Source organism: Monomorium pharaonis, chromosome 6 (genome assembly GCF_013373865.1).
Source record: "Monomorium pharaonis isolate MP-MQ-018 chromosome 6, ASM1337386v2, whole genome shotgun sequence".
In the NCBI taxonomy this organism is placed as follows: domain Eukaryota; kingdom Metazoa; phylum Arthropoda; class Insecta; order Hymenoptera; family Formicidae; genus Monomorium; species Monomorium pharaonis.
Window position 1 is genome coordinate 15,854,396 of NC_050472.1, and position 27,625 is coordinate 15,882,020.

At 32.8% G+C, this 27,625-nt stretch overlaps 3 protein-coding genes across 12 annotated transcripts in view; 2 read left to right on the forward strand and 1 right to left on the reverse strand.

Moving 5' to 3' along the window:
• The window catches only part of LOC105840123 (pH-sensitive chloride channel 2), a 255,878-nt gene extending 244,511 nt beyond the window's left edge, over nt 1-11,367 (forward strand). The window contains exon 9 of one of the 2 annotated variants that reach the window (XM_036288353.1): nt 10,983-11,367. In XM_036288353.1, the coding sequence (XP_036144246.1) occupies nt 10,983-11,246 (264 nt within the window). In that variant the 3' untranslated portion in view covers nt 11,247-11,367. The remainder of the gene's footprint in view (nt 1-10,982) is intronic. The other variant, XM_036288354.1, reaches the window with a different exon arrangement.
• Nucleotides 11,368-16,077: 4,710 nt separating this feature from the next.
• Nucleotides 16,078-17,723, forward strand: LOC105839062. Its single transcript, XM_012685088.3, has 2 exons — nt 16,078-16,617; nt 16,692-17,723. The coding sequence occupies exons 1-2, from the start codon at nt 16,548-16,550 to the stop codon at nt 16,955-16,957; spliced, it is 336 nt and encodes a 111-aa protein (XP_012540542.1). The 5' UTR covers nt 16,078-16,547; the 3' UTR covers nt 16,958-17,723.
• A 462-nt stretch (nt 17,724-18,185) lies between these two features.
• The window catches only part of LOC105839063 (ATP-citrate synthase), an 83,949-nt gene continuing 74,509 nt past the window's right edge, over nt 18,186-27,625 (reverse strand). For 8 of the 9 annotated variants that reach the window (XM_036287851.1, XM_036287844.1, XM_036287849.1 and 5 more), the window contains 3 exons: nt 26,327-26,632; nt 19,806-20,223; nt 18,186-18,932 (listed from right to left, as the gene is read on the reverse strand). In XM_036287851.1, the coding sequence (XP_036143744.1) occupies nt 18,841-18,932; nt 19,806-20,223; nt 26,327-26,632 (816 nt within the window). In that variant the 3' untranslated portion in view covers nt 18,186-18,840. Of the gene's footprint in view, nt 18,933-19,805; nt 20,224-21,915; nt 22,099-26,326; nt 26,633-27,625 lie in introns of those variants that run through there. The other variant, XM_036287852.1, reaches the window with a different exon arrangement.

Sequence of the window (27,625 nt, forward strand, 5' to 3'; positions counted from 1 at the left end):
TCATCGCTTCGTCCCGGAAGTTTAGAAGATCTCTTTTTTCCGGTTTTAACAATCTTTGCAAACCGATCATTACCCTCTCCTTCATTTTCGTTTCCTGATTCTGGCATTAATTCGTTTTCATTAATTAATTACTTTTTGCCTTGCGTTCTATTTGCTTTATTTTTTTACGCAAGTCCTTTGCATATTTATTACAATTTTTTAATTTTATTTAGTATGATATTTATATATCAAGACAATGCAATATTTATTGCAATATTTTACTTCTAGTTTTTTGTTTTTATTTTTGTTTTTATTTTTGTTTTTAAAGTTTTTTCTATGAACTAACATCCATAAATATATCTTACAAGGGAACTGACAGAAGTGTCCCTCACCGATTTTAATGCGCTTTGAATATGTTGTAGAACATAAAAAATATTAGACCCATAATTTTTTTTAGCAGCGTATCTCGACGTTTAGGGATTAAAATCGCTCTTCGAAAATAACGCATTTTTTCGTTTTTGGCAAATATCTTTGAAAATATAAGGTTTATGAAAAAATGTTCTATACAAAAGTTTTATGATATTTTATACTCTTTACAATGGTGTACTCATATTTAAAAAAAATTTTAAATTTTTTATTTACCCTTACCCCTATCTCCTTTTTTGCAACATTTTGAAAATTTTGTAAGAACAAAAGTTAAAGAGCATTAACAGCCGAATCCATTCATATATATAATAACATATAGGTTCCACTATTCCCAATTATTGGCAAAACAAGATGATAATCTTGTGCTATAAACGCCACGCTAGAAATAGTGTTGCGTTATTTCTTTAGTCGCGTCACACTCAATAATTGCCTCTTCTACGTATAATTTTATATCAGAACATAAAACGGATTAATTTTATTTACATAATACCTGACGTATTGCACGATATGAAGCATAAATGCATATACATATACATATAACATAGCATATAGTAACATATATGCGTATGTGTATGGTATTGCAAGAATTAAAATAAGAATTAGAATAGAGATGATTTTACATCTGCAAGCACAATTATATTTAAAAGAATATATCCGAGGTGGCGTTTGCACAAAGATTTATTAGTTCAATTAGTGTTAAAAATAGTACAAAGGAAAATAGTTTTGACTATCACCTGCATATTAATATATATTGCATGCTGCATTTATTTGCCCGTGTCGCATGCAATATCCGTGTCGTGTGCAAAATGCAAGAAAGATAGAATTATGACGAGTGAGAAGACGTGATACCGATTGGCCAGTGTCCAATATCCGTTTTACTCGCACTCAAGCAAGAGACGTCATTAGTATCGAGTGCGAGTGAAACAGACATTGGACACCGGCGAATTGGTATCACGTCTTCTTACTCAACATAACTCTATCCTTCTGGAGCGTGCGGCATTGGTGAAGGATGCAACACCGGCGCGATCGTCATTTTTTTTGCTCTTTCCCATTTTCACTTCACCGCGCGCCTAGCACACGTACGGCGCTTCGTGTGTGTGGGTAGTCGCCGTGCTGGACTCCGAAAAACACCATTTCTGCCGGTTACATCCGTGTCGTGTGCAAAATATATAATTCGTGTCGTGTGCAAAGTGTACATCCGTATAAATGTATATAAACATAATGGGAAGCTGCCTTTCCAGCTCGTAGTTGTGAACAAGTATATTAGATAGTGTATTGTCAAAAGTATTGTTTTTTGTGGACATGTAAGTATCTGTTTTTAATTTGTATTACTTTTTACTCTTTTGTTTTTCTTTACTTTAATAATATTGAAATTATAAAAATACGTTAAATCATTATCATATATAATGCAACATAATAATATATAAAAAACAGAAACGAATGAAGCAAGAATTAAATTACCAGTTAAGGTAAAAGCCTCGATTACTGTGCCCCTGGTTTTATTTTTGCTTTTAAAAAATTCTGCGAATATATATTCGAAGTAAATAATTTTCGCAAAGTACAAACTGTATTTTACACATTAAAAAAGGAATTGGATAATTTTCTTATTATAATGATTAAAAAAAATTAAATTTAAATTTTAAGTTAGTCGAATTGATGGTTTTCTTACCTTTCGTTTATTGAAATACACTGGAACCCCGCGTTAGCGTACTCCGCGTTAGCGGAAACTATCCCCTCCATATGCACTCGGCCCACATGAGTAGCGTGTGTGGGGGATAGCAATGAGCAATGCAGTCGCGTATTTCACGGAGTGGGAGTGAAACCAAGCAATAGGAGATAACCCCGCGTTAGCGGACCAAAGCCCCGAACAGTCCGTTAACGCGGGGTTCCAGTGTACTTAAGACGTTACGTGTATAAACAATTATAAGTACGTATATAATTGAGATATATATTTAATATTCTCTTTTTTATTTTTTATTTTATTATTTGAAATTAATAATTTCACCATGTTTCAATTTAATTCACATAATGTGATATTTTTACTTATGATAACCTTTAATGGCATGGATATGCCGAATACTCCGATAATTTCTCAGGAAAGATGAATGAATAGAAAAATTGAACATATTGGAAGTAAAAAATAATGAGCAATTTCAATTTGAAGAGGAAGAAGCTTTAAATTTTCACGATGAGTTTGAAGTTCCAGAAGCAGAAAAAGTGGATTTATTAGAGGCGGATGAAAAGAAAATCTATATTCCAGAAGAAGTAATTTGCGATTCAGTCAAAGAAACAATATCAACTGATTATAAAAGGCAAGCTGTGAAATACTGGAAAAGCGGTAAAACAAAACCAAGATTGCTTCAAGGAGTTAGACAAAAATTTTAAAAAGTTACATCGATACGACAATTACGACGATGGGAAAACCAAATCATTCAAGGTGGTAGTAGGCTGGAAAAATTAAAAAAAATTTCTGAATACAAGTTAGACCATTTTAATGAAGCACTTGAAAGAAAAATCATCATTTATGACATTGACATCGCTCAATGGGCTTCTCGAGCACAAGAAATAGAAAATGCGGCAGGACTCAAAGCTTTAGAGAAACGGGTACAAAAATTAAAAAAAACACATAATATTGTGTTTAAAAAAATAACAAAATTTGTTACAAAAAGGTCTCTACTATCAGAACCTGATTTAGAAAATAAATGCGACGCATTTATTACAAATGTAAAATATATTAATCGATACGGTGTGGAAAATATTTATAATTTGGATCAGAGTGGATTTTAGTTAGAATTTCATTCTGGTCGTACTTTAGCTCAAAAAGGTACTAAAAATGTAGAACAGTCTGTAGTACAGTCTATATCAGCAACCACGCATAGCTATACAATTCAACCGACTATTTCGGCTGATGGCAGATTATTTCGGCTGATGCAGACATTAAAAGTGGATACGTACAGAATGTATACGATGAATACCTGCCGGCTATACTGATAGAATTTGAAACACCAGTAGACTTTTGTTTTAAAAAGAATTCTAAAGTAAAATGCGATCTTTGTGACGAAATAGCCATAATAACTTGTTCTTGGTGTAGAAAATCGCTTTGTATAACACATTTTTTCTATGAACATTATCTTTGTAATACATATGTGCCATAAATGGAAGGCATATATAAACAAATTCTGTATTGATTTCTTTAAAAAGGATGTGTTTCTAGATTATTAACACTAGTAAGATTTTAGCAGTTTTCCTTACCCATGCAACAAATATTGATATTCTTTTACTTCTGCCTAATAAAAATATGTATTTTATAAAATTATATTTGTAACAATTATTCCAACCTCTTTTCCCTTTTCCTTTATTCTTTCTTTTATTTTTTCTTTATAATATTTTTTAATTAATATTTCAAACTTATTAATTTAACAATATTAGTACATTATTAGTTAAAAATAAAGCTAAGAATATAGCAGTTAAAAATAAAGCTAAAAAAATTAAATTTAATAAAAAAGAATTCTATCCATCACTAACAAGAGAGCCTCGCGAACTCGAAAATTCAGATTTTAATGAAACTTGGCATAAATGGAGAGGGGATGAATACATGAATTTAAAAAATTTTAGTTGGTGCCCAAAAACGGTTTGAAAGGATGAAACCATCCTTCAAAGTTGAGACGATTTTTGCGGTTTTTCGATATATCTCGTAAATTAAACAAGATATTTAAAAAATGTTTCATACAAAAGTTTTACAGTATAAATACCTTTATTTAATTATGCTATTTATTAAAAAAAAATTTTTTTTTCCTTGAAAAATAAATAGCGTAGTTAAATAAAGGTATTTATGCTGTAAAACTTTTGTATGAAACATTTTTTAATATTTTGTTTAGTTTACGAGATATATCGAAAAACCGCAAAAATGTCTCAACTTTGAAGGATGGTTTCATCCCTTCAAACCGTTTTTGGGCACCAACTAAAAATTTCTAAATTCATATATTTATCCCCTCTACATTTATGCCAAGTTTCATTAAAATCAGAATTTATGGGTTCGCGAGGTTCCCTTATAAGATCCGATGTAGACCGTTAGGTGATTTAAAACTCATTGATGTGTTTAATATATTAAGGTCAAAATAATGTACTAATATTGTTATTATACGCTTAAAAGAAGACGTGCTTTAGGATATACTGTTATTGCGAAGAATAATACCACATGCTTCGGTGGTCGAATTGGCTATAACGCTTGCACGGAATGACGGGAGATACGGGTTCGAACCCCGGCTGAGGTATTATTTTTCGCAATAAATTAATTTACAGTTTTTCGGGGAAGGTAGGAAAAGGAGGATTGTAAGATGCGTTTAAGCATCGAAATTTAGCTTAATTACTGTGTCTTAAGTCTGACGAATCCTGTCGGCGCGCAGTTAAAAATAAAGCTAAGAAAATTAAATTTAATAAAAAGAATTATATCCATCACTAAGATCCGATGTAAACCGTTAGGTGATTTAAAACTCATTAATGTTATTAATTTACATTATATTATATTATTTTTATTATCAAAGTGTGCTATGTGCATATAGTGTAAATACCATTGTTATGCAAATAGTTATTGCAGTTTTTATTTTATACTTTTCTCTTGATATGATATTTTGTTATATTTGTATTTTTCAATATTAAAAATATATTTTGCTTTATATTAATCTATATTCGCATTTGTAATAATGAAAATGTACGTACACACATACGCATATACTTTTGTTATATAATAATATATGCATTTATGCTTCATATTGTGCAATAGGTAGCAAAAGATTAATCCGTTTTATGTTCTAATATAAAACTATACGCAGAAGAGGCAATTATTGAGTGTGACGTGACTAAAGAAATAACGCAACACTATTTCTAGCGCGGCGCCTATAGCACGAGATTATCATCTTGTTCTCCCAATAATTGGGAATAGTGGAACCCATATGTTATTATATATGAATGGATTCGGCTTTTAAAGCTCTAATTTTTGTTCTTACAAAATTTTTAAAATGTTACAAAAAGGGGGTGAGGGTGAAGGTAAATTAAAAATTTTAAATTTTTTTTAAATATGAATACACCATTGTAAAGAGTATAAAATGCCATAAAACTTTTGTGTAGAACTTTTTTTATAAACCTTATATTTTACAAAGATATTTGCCAAAAACAAAAAAATGCGTTATTTTCGAAGGGTGGTTTCAACCTCTAAACGTCGAGATACGCTGCTAAAAAAAATATGGGTCTAATATTTTTTTATGTTCTACAACATATCTAAAGCGCATTAAAATCGGTAAGGGACACTTCCGCCAGTTCCCTTATTAGTGCAATTCTAAATATTTATCATTAATTTATTTTATTGCAGCAAACATTTGGAAATGCCTCTATCTCGTCGTAATAAATTATTATTTAGTTCTTAGGTGTGCAACTTTGCTTCCGCCGTTTTTTTTTTTCAAATTCGAGGCTTTATTGTGAAAAACTGGTTATACATTTACGATTCAAGGTATTGTCCATCGCTGGCCATTACTTTCTTTCATCTTTCTGGTAGCACACGAATCTCGCGTCGAAAAAACTGGTCTTTTGAGACGATCCACTTTTTCGGAATCGATCCAATTTTTCACTTCTTTATAAGAACGGAAGTGCTGGTCAGCCAGGCCATGTGTCATTGATACAAGTGATAGTCAGAGGGAGCAATATCCGGAGAATACGGCGGGTGGGATAGCACTTCCCATTTCAACGTTTTCAAGTATGTTTTGACGGGTTTTACGACATGGGATCGAGCATTGTCATGCTACAAAGTCACATTATCGTGTCTATCGTTGTATTGCGATCTTTCAGTGCTCGGCTTAAACGCATCAATTGCTTTCGATACCGATCGCCTGTGATTGTTTTAGTCGGTTTTAGTAGCTCATAATACACTACGTCGAGATGATCTCACCAAATACAGAACATGACCTTGGAGCCGTTAATATTCGGTTTGACCGTCGACGTGGAAGCATGGCCGGGATGTCCTCATGATTTTCTGCGCTTGGGGTTATCGTAATAAACTCATTTTTCATCCCCAATCACAATACAATGCAGAAATCCCTTTTGTCTTTGCCTTGCAAGCAGCTGTTCACAAGCAAACAAACGTCGTTCAACATCTCTCGGCTTCAACTCGTACGGCACCCAATTTCCTTGCTTCTGAATCATTCCCATGACTTTTAGGCGTTTTGAAATAGTTTATTGAGTCACTTCTAATGATCCTGCCAATTCTTCTTGCGTTTGACACGAGTCTTGATCAAATAATGCCTCCAATTCTGCATCTTTGAAAACCTTCTCTCTTCCACCGCCATGCCGGTCTTCAACATCAAAATCACCGTTCTTGAAGCGTTGAAACCACTCTCGGTACGTTCTTTCACTAATAGCGGCCTCACCATACGTATTTGAGAGCATTCGATGAGCCTCAGCCGCAGATTTCTTTATATTGAAGCAAAAAATTAAAACCTCCCGCAAATGACGAAAATTTGGCTCGTAAACTGACATTTTCAATCGAGAATAACTTTATGATGCAGGCATATTGACTAATATTTCGATGGCGTTATGTTTACAAATATAAAGCGTAAGCTTATTGTATGATGTCTACGATCTACTTATTTTGACCACCTGTGGCGTACGTTGTTCACTAGACGCGGAGGATTACTCGTGAGGGTCGGAATAACATAGATGCCGGTTATACAAAATATCTAACAATGCAACTCTTTATTTTCCTGGCGTACAGCGTGTACCGAGACCGGAAATTATTGAAACAGAACTTAGAATGCTTATATACTAGATCTATGACTCTACGTATCACAGGATCGTCGCGCCTTCTGGTGGCGCTCAGTCTTTGGACAAGTCTTTGGTTACTGGACAAGTTCGCGGTATATCGTTATTAGGAAGACGCCACACACCACTTATCGCTACAGCCATCTATTGGAAAACGGCGGAAACAAAGTTGTACACCTAATAATTTTTCACAAATATAAAATTACGTATTAAATATTGTTAAATACATTTTTTCATTATAATTACATATATATTTATATACTTAAGAGTGCTTAATATTATATTCATTGTATTTATTCATATTTAGATATAAGTACATATTTGCTCACATGTATTATTTTTTTAATTTGTTAAATACATTTTCTTCATTATAATTACACACAATATTATATTTATATATTTAAAAGTGTTTAATATTAAGAAAAATATTATATTTATTGTATTTATTCATATTTAGATATAATTACATTAATACATTATATTATACAAGGTGTTTCTAAAGCATCGGATTTGCTTAGCACCATGTGGTAGAGAATGAAAATCTAAGAAGAAATGTCTAATACTATTTTTCAATGCGGTAAATAGTTTTGCCTTAATTTATCATTGTAATAAGTCAATAAGCGCGGAGGTACAAGAGAAAGTCAGTGATGGAGAATGCGTGAAGTTGACTCCTTGTTATTAAACATTAAAAAATGCTTCTAATGTTAATAATTATCGATAAAATTCTTTGGAAGACTACCAAAATTTTCAATAGAACTGTCGGTTACCGAGAAATATTTCCATTTTGACGGGACTTAGAAAATTTTCGAATTTGTATCTTTAACTAAATTTTTTATTCCGCAGCTTACAGCTTTGAGTGCTAATAATTATCGATAAAATTCTTCAGGCGGCTACCAGAACTGCCGATTACCAAAAAAATTTTTACCGCTATAGGACTTACAAAGATTTGTCTATCAGACAAAGTAAGAAAAAATTTAATGGTAATTAAATTTATTTATTATAAAACGATAAAACATTATAACAAGTGCTTCTTATAACAAGTGCTCAAAGTGTCCACCATTAGCTTCCAAACATTTAATTGCTCTATTTATGACACTTTCTGTGGCATGTCGAATGTGGTATCGTTGTACATTATAAAACGCTATTTGTATTTGCTCCTCCAATTCGTCCTGCGTTTCTACGCGATTAATTTATAGCATTTGTAACTTGCACAATGTGCTGGACATTTATCATGCATAAAAATAATGTTGCGTCGAAATAACGGCATATCGTCGATAGCAGCAGGAGGGAATAGTAAATTTGGCAACTCATCGCGCAAAAATTCCATGTAATTGAGACATTTCTCCTTCCCAGTAAAAATCGGCAGTTCTGGTAGCCGCCTGAAGAATTCTATCGATAATTATTAGCACTCAAAGCTGTAAGCTGCGGAATAAAAATTTCTTTAGTTGAAGATACAAATTCGAAAATTTTCTAAGTCCCGTCAAAATAGAAATATTTCTCGGTAACCGACAGTTCTATTGAAAATTTTGGTAGTCTTCCAAAAAATTATATCGATAATTATTAGCATTAAAAGCATTTTTTAATTTTTAATAACAGAGAATCAACTTCATGCTCCGTAACTGACTTTCTCTTGTATTTCCGCGCTTATTGATTTATTACAATAATGAATTTAGGCGAAATTATTTACCGCATCGAAAAATAGTATTAGATATTTCTTCTTAGATTTTCATTCTCTATCGCATGGTGCTAAGCAAATCCGATGCTTTAAAAACACCCTGTATAATAATTATAAAGTATTAATATTTAAGTTCATATATGCTTACATGTATTATTTTTTTATGTAGAATATTTTTCTTAGATTACTGGTAAGGTTTTCCGCAGTTTTCTTTACCATCACAACAAATGTTGGTATTCACATAATAAATCGGCTGCAGACGTAAATCATAATAAATAAATAACTTTAATAATTAATACTTATAATAAACCTATTCTATTTTTTAAATAGAAATTTAATTTTTTCCCCTTAATTTCTTTTACATTTCTTTCCTTATTCGTGTCTAAATAATACCTAATATCAACGGAAATACTTACATTACTGAGGACTCATAGTGTTTGTTTATAGCACATGCGTAACTTTATTCCCACGACTGCCATTGACACACACACACATGCGGGGGGTGCAAGGGGGCCAAAGGCTCCCTTCCGCACCCACCCCGTCCAAGTCGCTAACCTATGTAAACTGTATTGGAAATTTGCAAACACATGTGAATGTGGTGTGTGTGTGTCCCAATTGTGCGGCGTCCAATAATGCAGTGTCCAATAATGCGGTGTTCAATAATGCGGTATCCAATATTGTATGTATGTTTTACTAGTGTAATTCAATACGGTATTCAAACGTTCGGTGTCTAATCGTGCGGTGTCCAATTATGCGGTGTCCAATTGTACGGTGTCCAATTGTGCAATTGCGTGTTCAATTGTGCGGTGTTCAATTGTGCAATGTGCGGGTTCAATTGTGCGGTGTCTAATCGTGCGGTGTCCAATCGTGCGTATCCAATCGTTACGTGTCCAAACGGGATACTGCTTCTTAAAGGCATTAGTGGTGATATCAGTTATTATTTAATTAAGTTTAATATCAACACTTTGTTTAAAGTGCCCAAAAAACTAGATTGTATTATCAAAAAAGGCAAAAATAAAGCGGATTGTTTAAAAAAAACTGATGTAGTTTATGGCATCAAATGCACATCTTGTAATGTGGCATACATAGGGTAAACATCATTTCAAAATGCGGATTAAAAAACACATGAATGATGTAAAGAAACATGAAAGTAGCCACTCAGTAGTCAATAAACATCGTTTAACAATGAATTACGAATTTGATTGATAATTCCTGTGCATTTTACATTGCGAAAATAATAGAAAAAAGAGAGATTACCAAAATGTTCTTCATAAAAAAGAATCTCAACATCATAAATTTTAAAAAAGACGCTGAGAATTTACACAGTGTCTATAACACGGTAATAAAGGCCACGTAATGTTTACTTCTAGCATTCGGTAATGTTACTGTGTATAGAAATATTTAGACGCTTGTTTGCGCTCATATATGTTTGACGACAGGTATAATCCTGTTGTGACTTTTTGGTTTAAATAAATTTGACTTGCCTTTATTATATTCATCGTTTCACTATTAATTGACAATGAGACACATAAGTCCAAACGAATTACTTTTTGTAGCGTTCTTTTTATAGTATATAATTTTTTAAAATTACAAACGGCACATATATATGTATTTATATATGTAATTTTAGAACTGTCTGTAAATTTACTACCACGGACTTTTTAATGATTGTAGTCTCGTATTTAATTAATTTGTAATCACTTGAGAAGGACCAAATCCCAAGGTCGAAACGTAATTATTTAACTTAAGGAATTTAACCAGTCAGTCGACTACGTAGTTGTTTATTCTTTAAACTTAAATATATTTAGTTTATTTAAAACTATATAATAAAATAAAATAGTAAACGAAAATATCTTAAAGTGATCCTATCGATAGCGTCCAAAATGGTCACGTTTGGATTGACCACAGCCATTCACAGGTGATTGCTGCTATAGCTTTTCTCTTGTATTCATCAATTGGAACATTGTATTTCGAATTACCAAATTGTTGAATGTGGCCATTCTGGTGCCACCCGATTTTACCTAATAGATTATAGTATCCCGAATTAATTTTGCTTTAGATTTGTAGGACTGATCATGCTTTTGGTTTCCAGAGTTTTCCAAGCACGATTAACATACCATCAGTAAAAATAGAGGAGACTAAGGATCCGGATTATTCTGTTGATAGCGTCACAACCATCGATAGCACCCCATCAGCTAAAGCATTTCCACGCAGAGCGACTCTAGCTAAGTTACATAATTTTACAACAATGACACCTCAGGAAATCGCTCAATGGATTGATAAACGCAGCAGGATAGTATTTCCTGTATCATTCATCATATTCAACATTCTCTACTGGTCTTTTATATGGATTTGAAATTGTACAATAAATTGTACCTTCCTATTTTTGTTTCATATAGAAAAAAATCTTTCTTAGAATTCTTTATATAATTTTTTCAGAATGTCTACAGAGTATCAATAAATAAACGTGAAGTATATTAGCCATTAAACATTTTTATCGATCAAACATTTAAATAGTTTATATAAACATCCCAGCAAACACAAAGTTACATGTAACGTGCTTGTTAGTTGTAATTTCCCACTCAATAATATAATTGCAATATAACACACGTGTTATATTACAATTACATTGTTGAGTGGGAAATTACAACTAACAGGTACGTTACATGTAACTTGGTGTTTGGTGGGATGACTTTACAAATGTTAGTTTCTAAAACAGAAAGAATTTTATTGTAAAATAATGGAATATTTCGAAAATAAAATGATTAACTGTATGTTGAAATATGCCAGAATAAAGTATAAAATATTTCATAAATTAATGATTTTTTGATAACTATATTGAAAAATTTTTTCCTTACTTTGCTTTTTGCGCTCTTAAACATATTTAACAGCGGTGTGTTTTCATTATGGACGATTGCATCAACGGTTTCTTAAAATATTATAAATGCTATTTTATAATATAATAAAATCAAATAGTAATTATATAATAAAATTAATACATACATATCTTTAATATGTATTGTGACGTGACAACTGCAGGCTGTTGTCCGACACAGGAGCCTTGGTAGCCCTTACGCGTTTAGATCACGCGGGTCCTGCGTTCTCCTGCTCAGGAGCGGACGCGGAAGCGTGACATCATATTTTCTGTGTGTTGTCCTTTTTCTAATCATTTAAGTTTTTTGCGAGCGTTGTATCGTGAGTGCAGCGGAAATCGGCGATCAAGAGAAGCTTCCCAGGTAGCAAGGTGTCGTCTAATTGACGGCATTTTTTGGTCATTTTATGACGAACCAGACGTCATAATGTCGAGATAAAATGACGTCTAAATGTCGTAAAACTGACGTACATTTGTCTCATCTTAACGACGTCATATATTGACGTCAAAAATACGTCATTATTTTCATATTATTGACGTCATTTTCAAGAAGCTAGTATCGTACATTTGGCGGTATTTTATTGTTATTTTTATGACAAAACATAGGTTTTTAGATTACATTTAATAAAGACAACATTTTAACGTCATTTTTATGACTATCCCAGTTAGTAAAAGCCGTTATTTTGACGTTTTAAAAAATATTTTGGGTACATGTCCTATATATGCAGTACTTGCATTATGTAAATATCGAAATAACATAATTATAATGTAAAAAAAAAATTGACTTGTTTCTCAACAAGCATCGTGACCCACCACATCATAGTCACATTTGGGATTGCCTAACTTCCGCGGTCACCCATCCAACTCTGAACCGCCGTCGACGTTGCTTGACTTCGAAGATCGTACGCTACCTAGCACTTTGTGATGATCCGTGAACACTTGATGCTCATGAATACATATTTGTTATAGATTAGTTCAATAGATGCGAGAACATGAAACTTGTAGTTAACTAATATTTTTAATAAATATAAATTCACAGTTTTTTTCATGATTTTTACATATGCGAACTTATATCTCCAAATGTATTTAATCAATTTTAACTTCTTTTTTTTAATCGAAAAGAAAAAATCTCAGAATTATGATGCTCTTGGCTGAAAAATCGAAGATATTAAAAAAAGATTTTTTTAAAAAAATGAGAAAGGAACGAAAAATTTTTGTAAAAATTTGTTTTTTTTTCAAACGCCCGTATTTATTAAAAAAAAATAGATAAAGTAATTAAAATGGTGATCAATGGAAAGGGGAAGAGTTTTACTTTAAGAATCTATCGTCAATTTTTTTATTCTGTTCAAAAAATATATTTATTTTGCAATGTAAATTTAGTAAAAAATAAATGCAGTTTAAACACAATAATAAAAGAAAATAGTAATATTTATTTAAAAAACATAATTATTAATACAAAAAATATTTATTACGAAAGATTTTGTTTGTCATAGAAAAAATTTTTAATTTGTAATGCTACAATTGCAGCATATTTTCGCAAAGTGATCTCGACATTGGTAATATATGTAAGTACTGTATGCGTAAATGATACGTAATGAACAAAAAAATAACTTTTACTCTTCAAATTTGGAAATTTTCCATTTTTTGTTACGTTCCCTACACACGGGGTAACTGTAACCCCAACACACACTTTCGATGCTCGTACTTCTGTTGTTTTTAGAACATTAACAACGCCCAAAGAGGAATAAGTAGAGCACAGTTCAAACTTTTGTCCCCCCTAGTCCCAGCGTCCCCTTGCTAAATACTTTTAAGTAGCGGGCATTTCAAAATCGACTGGGGTTACCGTAACCTCATGTGTAGGCAGAGGCTTAACGCCTGTTTTTCGTCGCTGTACTGCTGCATTAGTGTAATATGTTAAAATAAGACAAATATATTTTTTCTCATTCTAATCTTAATTATTGCACCAGTACAGAAGTACAGCGACAAAGAATACGCCTTTATAGTGCATCATCATATATTACAAGCACTACTTAATTTACTTAATTAAGTAGTGCTTGTACTTAAGGTTATTACGGAAGTCATGCATCAATCTCAGAAAATTAATTGATGATGTGGAACAATATTTATGTGCGTTAACAAAAAAAACTTGAGCAACTAGTAAAACCTAGGATACGTTATTAATACATTTAATTGCTCCTAAACTTGATGTTAAAACTAAGCACAAATGGGAATTCAAACAAGAATTCTCTATCAATAATGACAGTTCATTAATTTTTTAAATAAACGCTGTTCCATTTTAGAAATATTAGTATCATCTCATAAATCAAAGGGTACACCTACATCTGGCGCAAAATCATACAAAAAATCTGTAGTTCTAACCACTCAATCGACAACAAGGATAACAATCCGCATTATGTAAAAATCCTCATTAGTTGTATGCATATCTGTCATTTCGTAAATTACATAAGACCACAAACAATTTTTTATCATAAATCTGAGACTGAGACGGTTTCTCATTAGTTTTTGAGGTCGCTGAATCCAAATTTGTGAGCGGTTTTTCTCAATCAAGTCGGGATTTTAGATTAGATATAATCAAGTAAGTGAGTTCATTTCTCATGAAACAATATCCGAACTTTGTAGCAATAAACCTAAAATTTTCAAAACCCATAAAACTCATAAAAACTATACGTACAAACTCTATTGTACGTATAGTTTTTAAGTGATGTTTCCACCGCAGTTCTGGTGGAAACTACAAAGATAAGAAAAAAAAACCGGCACCAAACTGTAGATATGTTGTGTACAATCTACATGCATTGTGACGTTTTTCGTCCGTCATAAGGGCCGAAACGGTCCGGCCGAGAAGGCTCCCACACAGCACAAAGCTCCCATTAAGCTCCCAGGGAATTCATTTTGCTGAGATCCCGAGGAACTTACAAAATTCGACAAAACAAGCTCCCAAGAAGTTCACATTTTTTAGCTTCTGGGAGCTTATAAAATTCGACAAAATAAGCTTCACAGTTCATTCCGCTGTTTTTAACTGTTATATTAATTGGTTAATTTCTTTTTTACGACCATTGCTGCAACTCTGATGGTTTGTTCGCGTCACTTCAACGCACTCTAATAGATTGGCGTCATCAGAAACAACGTATTAGAGTGCGTTGGGCCGTGCAGGGGTGACCGTACCGCACCGTCATTTGGGCATAGCAAACCTACGCGGACCCGAGCTCATTCAATGCGGACAAACACGTATACATAAACATATACACATACACTCATCCATAACTGACCCATCTACATAAATACGACACATACACATACACACACCTACACAACATTCAGTGCAGTAAAATCAGTAAAAGAGTACGAGAGAAGGCCCAGTGTTACACGTGCCGTATATCTGCAGAAGATCTGGCACATTAAGCTCTCAAAAAAAAAAAAAAAAAAAAAGTGCGTTGGGGTCAATAGGAGCATATCGGGGCATGTGACACGAACAGACTCAATAGCGTATGTCGGTTCGGCGCGCTTGATTGGTGATTGGTCGCTTGAGTTGCAACGTGCAACCGGTGCGACGTGCTTATGTTCTGTGTAACTTGGCTGTATTCAGCTGCATTGGATCCTGACATAGGATTCCGGGTGCCATAAATCGAAAAAGTTTGTTGAGACACTCGAGACTCAAGACTATCGAATTGAAAGCGTGGTACTTTGTCCCTGGAGAGACGGCAATCCAAAGAGCAAAGAAGAAAACTGTCGAACTTATAGCGGAACTTTAGATAAAAAGAATACGTAATATTAATTTATCTTACATTCTAATATACAAACATTTTGCCATACAAATGCTCTATAAATACTCTTTTTGTCCTGAGATGTTTTTCTCTTAAATATACTCTGAAGTGTACATGTTACCATGCTATCTTTTACAGAAGACAGACTAATCTTGAGAAATGAGGAACGACTATGAATACGGATCTGTTGTGACCCATAATCGCTGCTTCCAGGAAGCTCGCAATTAGTAGACATACCCAGATAGCCAAATAAAGGCAACGTGTTGTTATTTTGCTGTCACTTATTCCCTATTAATTTTATCAAACTAAAGCCAAGGTGTTTCTTCAAACTGTCTGTCGTTTTGACATCATATAAAATTCTACATTAGAATTCAACAAACTGACGGCAAGTTGTCAACATGCATGCACAATTGCTGTCAATGTGACAAGTTTATTATTCCTCAATGCATGCACTTATAATTTTATAAACTCATGAAGATTATTTGCTCTCTTGATGTTAACTTCGTTCCACGTTAAATTACAATGACAGCAAATTGTGGGCAAGTTCACAACATACATGCAGTGCATTAATTTGCTCGATATGCTTAATCTCGCTTGGCTATCTGGGTACGAGCTCTCGAGCTTATATGGAAGCTTCACGGGAATTACTTTAAAGCTCGCGGGAAGCTCTTAAAACATGATTTCTAAACTCCCTGCGAGCTTAAATAAAGCTCTCAGGGAGCTCTCAAAAGCGGACATAGGAGCTCCCGAAGAGCTCCGTGCGAGTTCTTTTGAAGCTCAAATGAAGCTTATGAAAAATTTTGTGAGCTCCTCGGGAGCTCCCCGTGCTGTGTGGACTCATTGGCGGCCGCACCCAACCCGGGGGGGGGGGACGGTGATGGTCTCTCTTTCCTTTGCGCTTATTTTAGTTTAAGATTCTTAGCAACCCGCATAACGAAGGGTGGAAGCCGCGAAGGAAGTTGTGTGCCAGAAATGTAAATAACAGAGCAGCCGTCGCGGGACCATGGAGAGGATGCCGGATCGGCAATGTGACAGGACCCCGGATAGCCGAAAGACTACAGGCGAGAAATTAGGTAATCTGTGTAAGGGCCAGACTAAGAGAAAGGATCGTGGAGACGGTCGCTACTAAACTTGCTTCTTTTATAAGAAAACGGAGCCGGACATGGCGTAGCTCGACGACAGCCGATGCCAAGGGGGAACGGTGTGCACCCTCGCGTCCTAGACTCGGGCGGAGGACCCCAAATGGAGCGGGCGACATGGCCTCGAGGCGAACGATCGAGAAGGAGCCTGATCGACTCCGAACCGATCCAGTTAGCAGTCAAGAGGCGATCGAGCCGTGCGTACTTGCGACCCTACGAAGAAGCATGGTCAGTGCAGGGGCCGCCATCGGACAGCGAGATCCGGAAGGACTAGCGGAAAGACGCCCCAGCGACAAAATGATCCTGGCGCGCGAGTCAATGCGCAGATCCATGCGCGAATCGATGCGCGGATCGCTCCCGGCGCTCGCGGGTTCCCTAGCAAATCACTGTTCGGCAAACCGGCAACGAGTGCGGTTCAGCAGCCATCGACGACGTCCGTAGATTGTAAGGCCACCGTGCGGTAAGTGCGGAGACGAGACGGCCCCCGCGACTGTTAATTGACCGCGTAATACCGAGATCAGCAATATGCTGCCGTGGATGTAAATACCGAGACTAATCGGGGCATAACGCGGGGCCGTGTCGATCTCCGTCACTAGAATTAAGTATCTTTACGCCTATCGCGCTCTCCCACGGAAATCGCCGAGCCAACAGTCATAGGCCGGAATTCATAGTCGAATCTTATTCAAGTTCCAGCTTAAGCACGATCTTGAGACGTCAATGCTGTTATTTCATTGGTTAAGTAAGTCTCAAGTCGGCTCGAAGCTAGACTTAAGACAATGCTTGAGCTTAAGATCGGTCTATGAATCCCGTCCATTGTATCGCGGAGATCAGACGAAATTAGTAGAAATTGAGACATTGCCGGGGCAAGATCGTCCGAAATTCGCCGCCATGAGGGCTTACCGAGAGCACGCAGACCGCGCGTGCCGGTTCATTATTGTGAGAGTACCGAAATCAACTCGCGCTTGTGATGTATATTATCCGCCATTGGCGGTAACTGCGATACATGTTCTAAAATATATTATATGTTATTTTAATTAAAACTGAATCGTTAATATCCACGCAAATCTTCCTCCCTCCTCCCACGAGTATTAAAATCTAAAGAACTCCGCCCCTCTACCACTTCGTGTAGGGACGGGCTAGCAGGAATTAAGCCGTCGTGAATGAAGTCGCATATCGAATTTTGTGCGGCGCGAGAAATTGTGCCTGGCGCCCAACTATAATCGGATAACTACCGTTAATTAACGACGAGATTGCAGACGCGGAAGGAAAAAACGTCGCAGCACACCATAGATATATGTATAAATTCTGGTTTTTCATCATCTGGTTAATTTGTATTTAAACTTAATCTGATGTTTTATCCAATGGGCTTTCACTCAAATACAAATCCCATTGGATAAAACATCAAATTAAGTTTAAATATAAATTAACCAGATAATGAAAAAAACTGGAGCTAGGAGAGAGAAAACAGGCTTTAAGTCTATTACATGAAGAAAAAGAAAAAATAGCATTCATAAATATATATTTACTATTTTCTTCAGAATTCATATAATTAGAATTGTGCACATATGGTTAGTAATATATAATAAGTTACATAATAATAAGCAATTATAATGTTTTTACTTACAATATAGTTACAGTTAAAATCATATTACCTAATTAGAATAAATCATTGAATACTCTAAATTATCTAATTTCACCGTCTAATGTCTATTCAAATAAAAATGCACATGGAATGTATTTCATAAACATATTTAAAAATTTGTTCGTTTACATAAAATTATAAACCTATAATTATATATGTAATTACATCGTTTAATGTCTTTTTACAATGTGCATCTTAAAATTTTTTCTGATTATGATTGACTGCTTTTGTCACAATAGCTAAAATTAAAAATTAACATTTTTTTTAATAAGGATACAGTAGTATTTTTAGTGCATAATGTGATTTATAGTTCCAATTTCGCATAGTATATTAATTATAATTATTAATTGAAATCAATTTCAATTAGCAATTAATGCTTTTCGCATATTTCTTTTAAAACAGTTTTCGAACTTAGTGATTAATAACGAGAGCCATTAAGCGTTATATTATATATATATATATATATATATATATATATATATATATACACACACATATATAATATGCATAATAATTTAATTATATTGTTCAGGTAATACATAAGAAATATCATCCCATGGATGGCGGTAAAGTCCTTGTTTTAACCTTTTCTGATCCATGTAATGTCCTAAAAAAAAGTTCAATATTAATTATGTTTGTATTATTACCTCACATAATGCATATAATGCATTTTGTTATATAATACGTAATATAACAATATCAACAATATAGCATTATATAGCACTATACAATAAGTCAATAAGATATAAATCTCATTAAAATATTGCAAATATATCGCAGTAATTTTAAAACGACTGCTGAAACAAATCACAATAATGTTAATTTATTACAAATAATTTATTGTAACATTTATGCAATACTTGTGTGATATTGCGGTATTAAATTATTTAAATATTTTTACATTAAAAATAAATTTTAGTTGTATGTAACAATGTACCTGTAATATTTCAACATTATTTACAAATATGTAATACATCAATATCTCTATAGTATTTCGTAATACATTATATCTCATGTATAACATTATTGCAAAATAAAACAGTAAAAATAATTTTATAGTTTAGAATATCACAGTAATATTGAAATATTTATGAAAATAAATTGCAATATTATAATAGTAATGTATCGCAATTATAACCTAATATTTATGTAATGCTTATGTAATATATATAATTTATATAATATAAAAAATTAAATTATTTTTATATTTCTATATTACAAATATGTTACATTATGTTATATTGAAATACTATTTCAATATTAATTATAATTATAAACTTAATTATAATTATAAGCTATTTCAATATTAATTATAAATTATAAGCATTTAATATATCAGTAAAACATTACTATAATATTTTACTGTAATAAGCGTTACATTATATATTGCAATATTACTGCAATATTGATGTAATATTACGTATTATATATGGAAACGTACATGCATTCATATATAACCATATAATTCATGTAACCATACCAATAAATCCTATACTTCGACCAAGGACGAACAAGCTATTAATGGCTCCTATTTCGATATATTCTTGCGCCTCCTCTCTTGTAAAACTACCGCTATTTCGTAGCATATCGACAAAAGAACAAGCAATAATACCATCCACATTAAGAATTAAATTAGGCTTCTTGCTAGTTGTTATTTTTTCAACTTCCAAGGCATATTCAACTAAAGGTTTTGCTGGGAAATTTTCCAATACAAATTCCTTGATGAGTTTTACACGCATATCTGGATTATTGATTGACTTGACACGATGGCCAATACCCATAATTAGTTCGCCCTTCTTACGTGTGTTATTCACAAATTCTTGCGGATGTAAACCAGTATCGTATGCTTCGGAAAACATACGCGCTGCACCATCTAAGGCACCACCGAAACGATCTCCCTGTGAATTAATGGATCATTATAAAGTAAAAGTTAAAAAACATTTCCTGATAAAAAAAATTAATAAATATTTAGTTATTTGTATTAAAATATGTTAAAAATAATATTTAGTAATTTATATCAAAATATATTAAAAATTATAATTATATATAAAAAATTAATAAATATTTAATTATTATAAGTATTAAATTTTTATTAAAATGTCTATATTTTTTCACTAAACGTAGAAAACAAATTTTTTGCAGAAAATAATAAAAATTGTATCATGTATTCATTATATTAAATGTAAAATTTGTTGATTTTTATCAAAATTTTGTTAAAATTTTTCTACCAGAATTGTTTGCTAAAAATTAGTTAAGATTTAATTTTTTTAAATGAGACAATAGTATAAGTTGTTTTCTTACAAGGTTTTCGAACTGTGAAATAAAATTTTCAATAAGACACAGAGCGTTTAAAAGATGGTGTGGAATACTGAAAAGTACTGTAAAGTGATGAGAGTAAACAAGCCTTAGTTCCAGAAAAATTTGCATCAAAAGTTGGGCACTCAACTGAATGTAGGGTAAGTGCTAGAACATAACATCCCCAAGCGTGAAGCGCGGTGGCTGAGCAGACTGAAATGTACGCGTATGCTTTTTGACCGTGGCTGACTCAAGTTTGAGCCAGCTTAGTTTTTATTTTTTTTTTTAAATTATTTTTTTCATAATTTTAATTTATTCTTGCCATTTTTGTCGTTATAAATATTAATAAGGGCATAGCGGAATAAGCAGGTGAAATCTGCCCCCGCACTAATCGAGCTCAAATTGATATCATTAGTTGGCACCTTTGAGATGTAAAACTTCCCCAAAAATTAGCTACAAAATTGCATTTTTTGGGGAGTTATGGAGGGAGAAAGAAAAATAAAGAAAGTGGTTTTTTTCGAAAATGGTTAAACCGATTTTAATGAAAAAAATATATTTTGTAAACATTGTTTAGACAAGTTTATGAAAATTTTAAGTAATTTTTGTGATAAAAAAAATCCAATAAAAAATTTTTTGAATTCTTCATGAATTTTTTAAGGCGTGATAGTTCTGAGATACCACTTTTATATTTTCACAAAAACATCTCTAGATTTTCTTCTTTAACACATTTTTTTTTTTTTTTTAATCAATCGGAGTGGTAAAACATGGTTAAAAATAATAATTCACACCGCGCCGCCGTGCCGCGCCGCGGCGCACGGCGATTGTTGTCATGTTGAACTTACATACTAGTTGCAGTGTTGCAATGTTTAGTTGCCAAAAAAAATTATGATAAAATAACATAAAATATAATAATACATATAATATTTCCAGGACGTCTGCAGTTAACCTGTAAAACTTATCGTTTCGGCAGTTTATCACGAGGAGATTGCAGTACGTTTTTAAATTCCATATGTTCGGGGTGCTTTTAATGTGAGTCCCCTTGCTTCTCACATTATCTATTTATCATCATGGTGCTTTTTTAATGTGAGTTCCCTTGCCTCTCACATTATCTATCATCGGGGTGCTTTTTTAAAGTGAGTCCCCTCGCCTCTCACATTCTTAAACTTGTCTAAACAATGTTTACAAAATATATTTTTTTCATTAAAATCGGTCCAACCATTTTCGAAAAAAACCACTTTCTTTATTTTTCTTTCCCCCTTCATAACTCTCCCAAAAATGCAATTTTGTAGCTAATTTTTGGGGACGTTTTACATCTCAAGGTTGCCAACTAATGATATCAATTTGAGCTCGATTAGTGCACCTCTGTGAAGTTAGCCACCCAACTTCGGCTTTATTAATTTTCACTAATTGGTATCGTTTGGTGGTCGTTTGGTGGTGTTTGGTAGTCCAGTCCCATCGTTTGGTGGTTAGCCGTTTTTCTGTAATATCAAAAATAAAATTTGGGTGTGAAGTTAGCCCGACATTATTTATTTTTGCACCAATTTTAATTTCAAGAAGCTCATTCGATTCGGAATCGTTTGGTGGTCACAAATATGCTAATGAAAACGTTTGGTAGTCAACCGTTTTCGTAGAAATTAGAAAAAAACGTTTTTGAGTATCGTCATTGGTTTTGGTATCACTGGATATTCCCCAGATAAATATTATTTATCATACAAATTCACTTTCAAAGGCGTCAACAGATGTAAAATCGTTTGGTGATCACGAATAAACTAATGAAAACGTTTAGTGGTCAACCGTTTTCGTAGAAATTAAAAAAAACCGTTTTTGAGTGGCATCGTTGCAAAATTCCTCAAACGAATATTATTTTTCATACAATTTCACTTTCAAAGGAGTTATTGGATGTAAAATTGTTTGGTGGACACGAATAAACTAATGAAATCGTTTGGTGGTCATCCGTTTTCCTAAAAATTCGAAAAAACTGTTTACGATTGGCATCATTGTAAACTCACTAGGCAAATATTATTTTTCGTACAAATTCAAAGGCATTATTGGATGTAAAATCGTTTGGTGGTCACGAATATATTAATGAAAACGTTTGGTGGTCAATCGTTTTCTTTAATATTGCAGAAAAAATGCTGCCGAATGGCCTTGCTGTAAAACTCCCTAGAAAGATTTTAATTTTTCAAGCAAATTTACTTTGCAAAGGATTATTCAATGCGTAATCGTTTGGTGATCGCTAATTTCGTAATTAAAACGTTTGGTGGTTAATGTCGTCGTGAAAAAAAGATAAATGACGACGTGCACGCGTTTCATGCGGATAGGTTATTACACGACATCGCGGAATTAGCGGAATTTCATTTTTCTACCAATTTGACTTTGCAAGGGGTCATTCGATGCGTAATCGTTTGGTGGTCGCGAATTTCGTAATTAAAATGTTTGGTGGTTTGTCTCGTCGTCAAAAAAGCTAAATGATTGCGTGGGACTTTTCATTAGGGTTAGGTCATGTCACACTTTAGAATTTGCTGAACAAATTTTGTTTTTCTCTACCAATTTGACTTTGTAAGGGGTCATTCGATGCGTAATCGTTTGGTGGTTGCGAATATCATAACAAAAACGTTTGGTGGTCATCCGTTTTTGTAAAAATTCGATAAAACCATTTTCGATTGGCATCATTGTAAACTCACTAAAAAAAATATTTTTCATACAAATTCACTTTCAAAGGCATTATTGGATGTAAAATCGTTTGATGGTTACGAATATATGAATTAAAACGTTTGGTGGTCAACCGTTTTCTTTAATATTACAGAAAAAATGCTTCCGAATGGCCTTGCTGTAAAACTCCCTAGAACCATTTTAATTTTTCAAGCAAATTTACTTCGCAAAGGATTATTCGATGCGTAATTGTTTGGTGGTCGCGAATTTTATAAAAAAAACATTTGGTGGTTAACCGTTTCGTTAAAAAGTAAACAAAACCCGTTTGCGTTCTGTAGGTGTAAATGGGTACTCGGATTGGTCGTTTGTTGAACTCGTGTTAGCCCGGATCTACAATAGTGTAGTAAGCCTTAGGGCCACAGCACAAACTCTTTTATAACACGTTACGTTACGTTAAGTGCTCCATAAACCTAAGTTTGTACTTAAAATTAAACTTACATCAACGCACAAAAAAACTTTTAACGTAAGTTCTTAAGGGCCACCGCACAAGCTTTTTCGTAACACGTTACGTTACGTTAAGTGCTCCATAAATCTAAGTTCGTACTTAAAATTAAACTTACATCAACGCATAAAGAAACTTTTAACGTAAGTTCTTAAGTTCTTACGTTAAGGATTTCTTTGTGCGTTGATTTAAGTTAAATTTTAAGTACAACTTAAGTTCGTATGGAGTACTTAACGTAACGTAACGCGTTATGGAAGAGTTTGTGCGGTGGCCCTAAGTTCTTACGTTAAGGATTTCTTTGTGCGTTGATTTAAGTTAAATTTTAAGTACAACTTAGGTTCGTATGGAGTACTTAACGTAACGTAACGCGTTATGGAAGAGTTTGTGCGGTGGCCCTAAGCCATAAGAAAAATTTGCAACCACCAAACGATTACGCATCGAATATAATTCTTTGCGAAGTAAATTTGTTTGAAAAATTAAAATGGTTTTAGAGAGTTTTACAACAAGGCCATTCAAAAGCATTTTTTCTGTAATATTAAAGAAAACGGTTGATCACGTTTTGATTAATATATTCGTGATCAACAAACGATTTTACATCCAATAATGCCTTTGAAAGTGAATTTGTATGAAAAATAATATTTGTCTAGTGAATTTACAATGATGCCAATTGAAAACGGTTTTTTCGCATTTTTACGAAAACGGATGACCACTAAACGTTTTCATTAGTTTATTCGTGACCACTAAACGATTTTACATCCAATAACGCCTTTGAAAATAAAATTGTATGAAAAATAATATTCGTTTGGGAAATTTTGTAACGATGCCACTCAAAAACGGTTTTTTTTAATTTCTACGAAAACGGTTGACCACCAAACGTTTTCATTAGTTTATTCGTGACCACCAAACGATTTTACATCTGTTGACGCCTTTGAAAGTGAATTTGTATGATAAATAATATTTATCTGGGAAATATCCAGTGATACCAAAACCAGTGACAATACTCAAAAACGGTTTTTTCTAATTTCTACGAAAACGGTTGACCACCAAACGTTTTCATTAGCATATTCGTGACCACCAAACGATTCCGAATCGAATGAGCTACTTGAAATTAAAATTGGTGCAAAAATAAACAATGTCGGGCTAACTTCACACCCAAATTTTATTTTTGATATTACAGGATAACGACTAACCACCAAACGATGGGACTGGACTACCAAAGACCACCAAACAACCACCAAACAATACCAATTGGTGAAAATTGATAAAGCTGAAGTTGGCTGGCTAACTTCACAGAGGTGATTAGTGCGGGGGCAGATTTCACCTGCTTATTCTGCTATGCCCTTTAACAATATTTCATAATATAAGGTAACTGTCCCAATTATAAGTCATTTAAGGTTGACAATAATTTTTATATATAAAAAAATAATATAAAAAGTCGAATATACATTTTACATAATAAATCTCTGAATTTTGAGCTATCATTGAATTAAAATAAATTACTTTATGAGATATACTATATAATAATTATTTTTAATAAACATCTACTCATGACCTTGTAAGTTATTCATAACCTCTTTGTCACAATAGTAAGTCACTTAAGTAGTAAGTCAGTCGTTTTTTGTGACTTATCATTAAAAAAATAAAATTATATATTTTTATATTGCTTAACATTACATATAAATTTAATACAATATAGTATACCTGTTCTTTTGCAGAGAAATACTACTTATTTTACTTATAAAATATTCACACTTTCTTATTGTTGACACTTAGCTGGAACTTAAATAAAGCACGTCGGCAGTTAATAATTTTTCTTTCAATATCCTTATAATGTTATAGTTCGACAAAAATGTAACATTATGACTAATAAATGGTGTGATAGTGTATAAATGTATTACGTGCCTTTTTAAATATGTTTAATAATTAATTATTTAATGAAATAAATTAAACAGCAAAAATGACTTATTACTGGGATATTGACTTACAACTAGAACAGCTACTTTATAATTAAAAAAAGATGAAAAACTACTTCCACTATTTTTTTATTATTTACTCCTAATATTTTTATCACTTTTCATCCATTAATAAACGTTAAAAATACATAAATTCTTTATCATTATAATATATACCATTTAATAATATATATACAGAACCACATTATTGAATATAACATTTTAAAACTACAAAATAACAAATATTGTATGAATAACCGTTCTTATAGTTGGCGTATTTACTTCATATCACTATTGTTGTAGAAAAAACACATTTTATTAATTTGCGAGAATTTCTTTTCTATAAGTTTTTTAAATTTATGATAGCTTTTTTCTTGATGAGTTTTTGTTGGTTAAATCTACACATACATTTTGTGCTTTTTCTGTTATCTTTTTTTTTAAGATAATTTTGTTTAGTAAACCTTTCCTTTACAATATTGAAACTGTTACACTATCCTTAGCATTAAAAATCCTACTTGGCTTGTAGTACACAATTGTCTTATTTTGATTTTAATATAATTAAACCTTATTATTGTTCATTATTGTTTAATTTTTACTTACAATTGTTAGAAGTCCTGAAACGAGCGAGCTAACCAGGTCTTTTCCAGCACGTGCACAAACAATAGTATTATGAGCTCCAGAAACAGCTGGGCCATGGTCAGCTGTGAGCATCAGTGACATTTCAAGAAATTTACAATAGGTCGGAGGTAAGCAACGTTGAAACCACAAAAGCGAGACAACGCCTCCAATGCCTACGTTTTGTTTCAGAACTTCAGTTACAGGCATGCCTGCGTATAATAATTCCTGTCCACGTTCATCACAAATTGACGTCATAAATGATGCAGGTTTACGTATTAAACCAAGTTCCTGTTTGTACAAGATATTAAGTACATATAATGACTTAATCTTTAATTATTAATTAACAAATAGAAATTATATGTGCAAAATAACGTTCCTTAATATATATATACACACACGCACGCACGCACGCACACACATATGTATATGTAAAACTATATAAACAGCACAAAATATTCCAGCAATGTTACACTTTATAAGTTTCTGTTATATTGCTGAAACGTTTTGTACTTTATGGATATGTACAAACTTATATGACACAGAACCTTGCAGTTGCACTGCCACAGTCTTATATATTGTAATCCTAATGTTTCAGAAACAATATAAATTTATATACAATATACAACTGATATAAACTTATCTAGCAAAGAATTTTTTATTTTCAATATTGCAATATTGTAGCAATAAAGCATTTCAGCAGTATTTTAACAATATATTACTAAAAAGTTATTGCAATATTGTTGAAATATTCTGTGCTATATGAAAATATGCAATATAATTTTAATATTATAGTTGTATTTTAACAACCAATTTTATACAAAGTTTTATATTAGAAAAAGGGAACACTTTTCCCAAATTTTAGACTATTTTCAAACCACTGAACTTAGCGAAAAACCATCGCAGAAAGAAAATCCAAAAAGCATTTTAAAGTTTGGAACTTCTTTTAAAGGCTTTTTGGCGATTTCAGTTATCTTTCCCCCCCCCCCCCCCCCCATTATTGTGCCACCACCGAAGCTTGACCAATTAAAATAAAAATTTTTAATGCGACTCTGCTGCGCTGGATCTCGAGTGAAAAAAATCATAAGAGAATTTGTTATTGCAGCACAGTAAAGTCGCATTAAAAATTTTTATTTTAATGGGTCAATCTTCATCATTGTACCACATTGGTAAAAAAAAGATAACTGAAATCATCAAAAAGCATTTGAAACAAGAACTTTCAAGCTTTAAAACGATTTTTGGATTTCTAAGATAATTTTTTGCTAAGTTCCAGCAGTTCAAATA

Excerpts from the sequence above, each read along its gene's own strand:
- LOC105839062 (XM_012685088.3), top strand. The coding sequence starts at position 16,548 with ATGGAGAGGATGCCGGATCGGCAATGTGACAGGACCCCGGATAGCCGA. Across the intron at positions 16,618-16,691 it reads GACTACAGGCGAGAAATTAG|AAAACGGAGCCGGACATGGC; the intron begins GTAATCTGTGTA and ends TTCTTTTATAAG.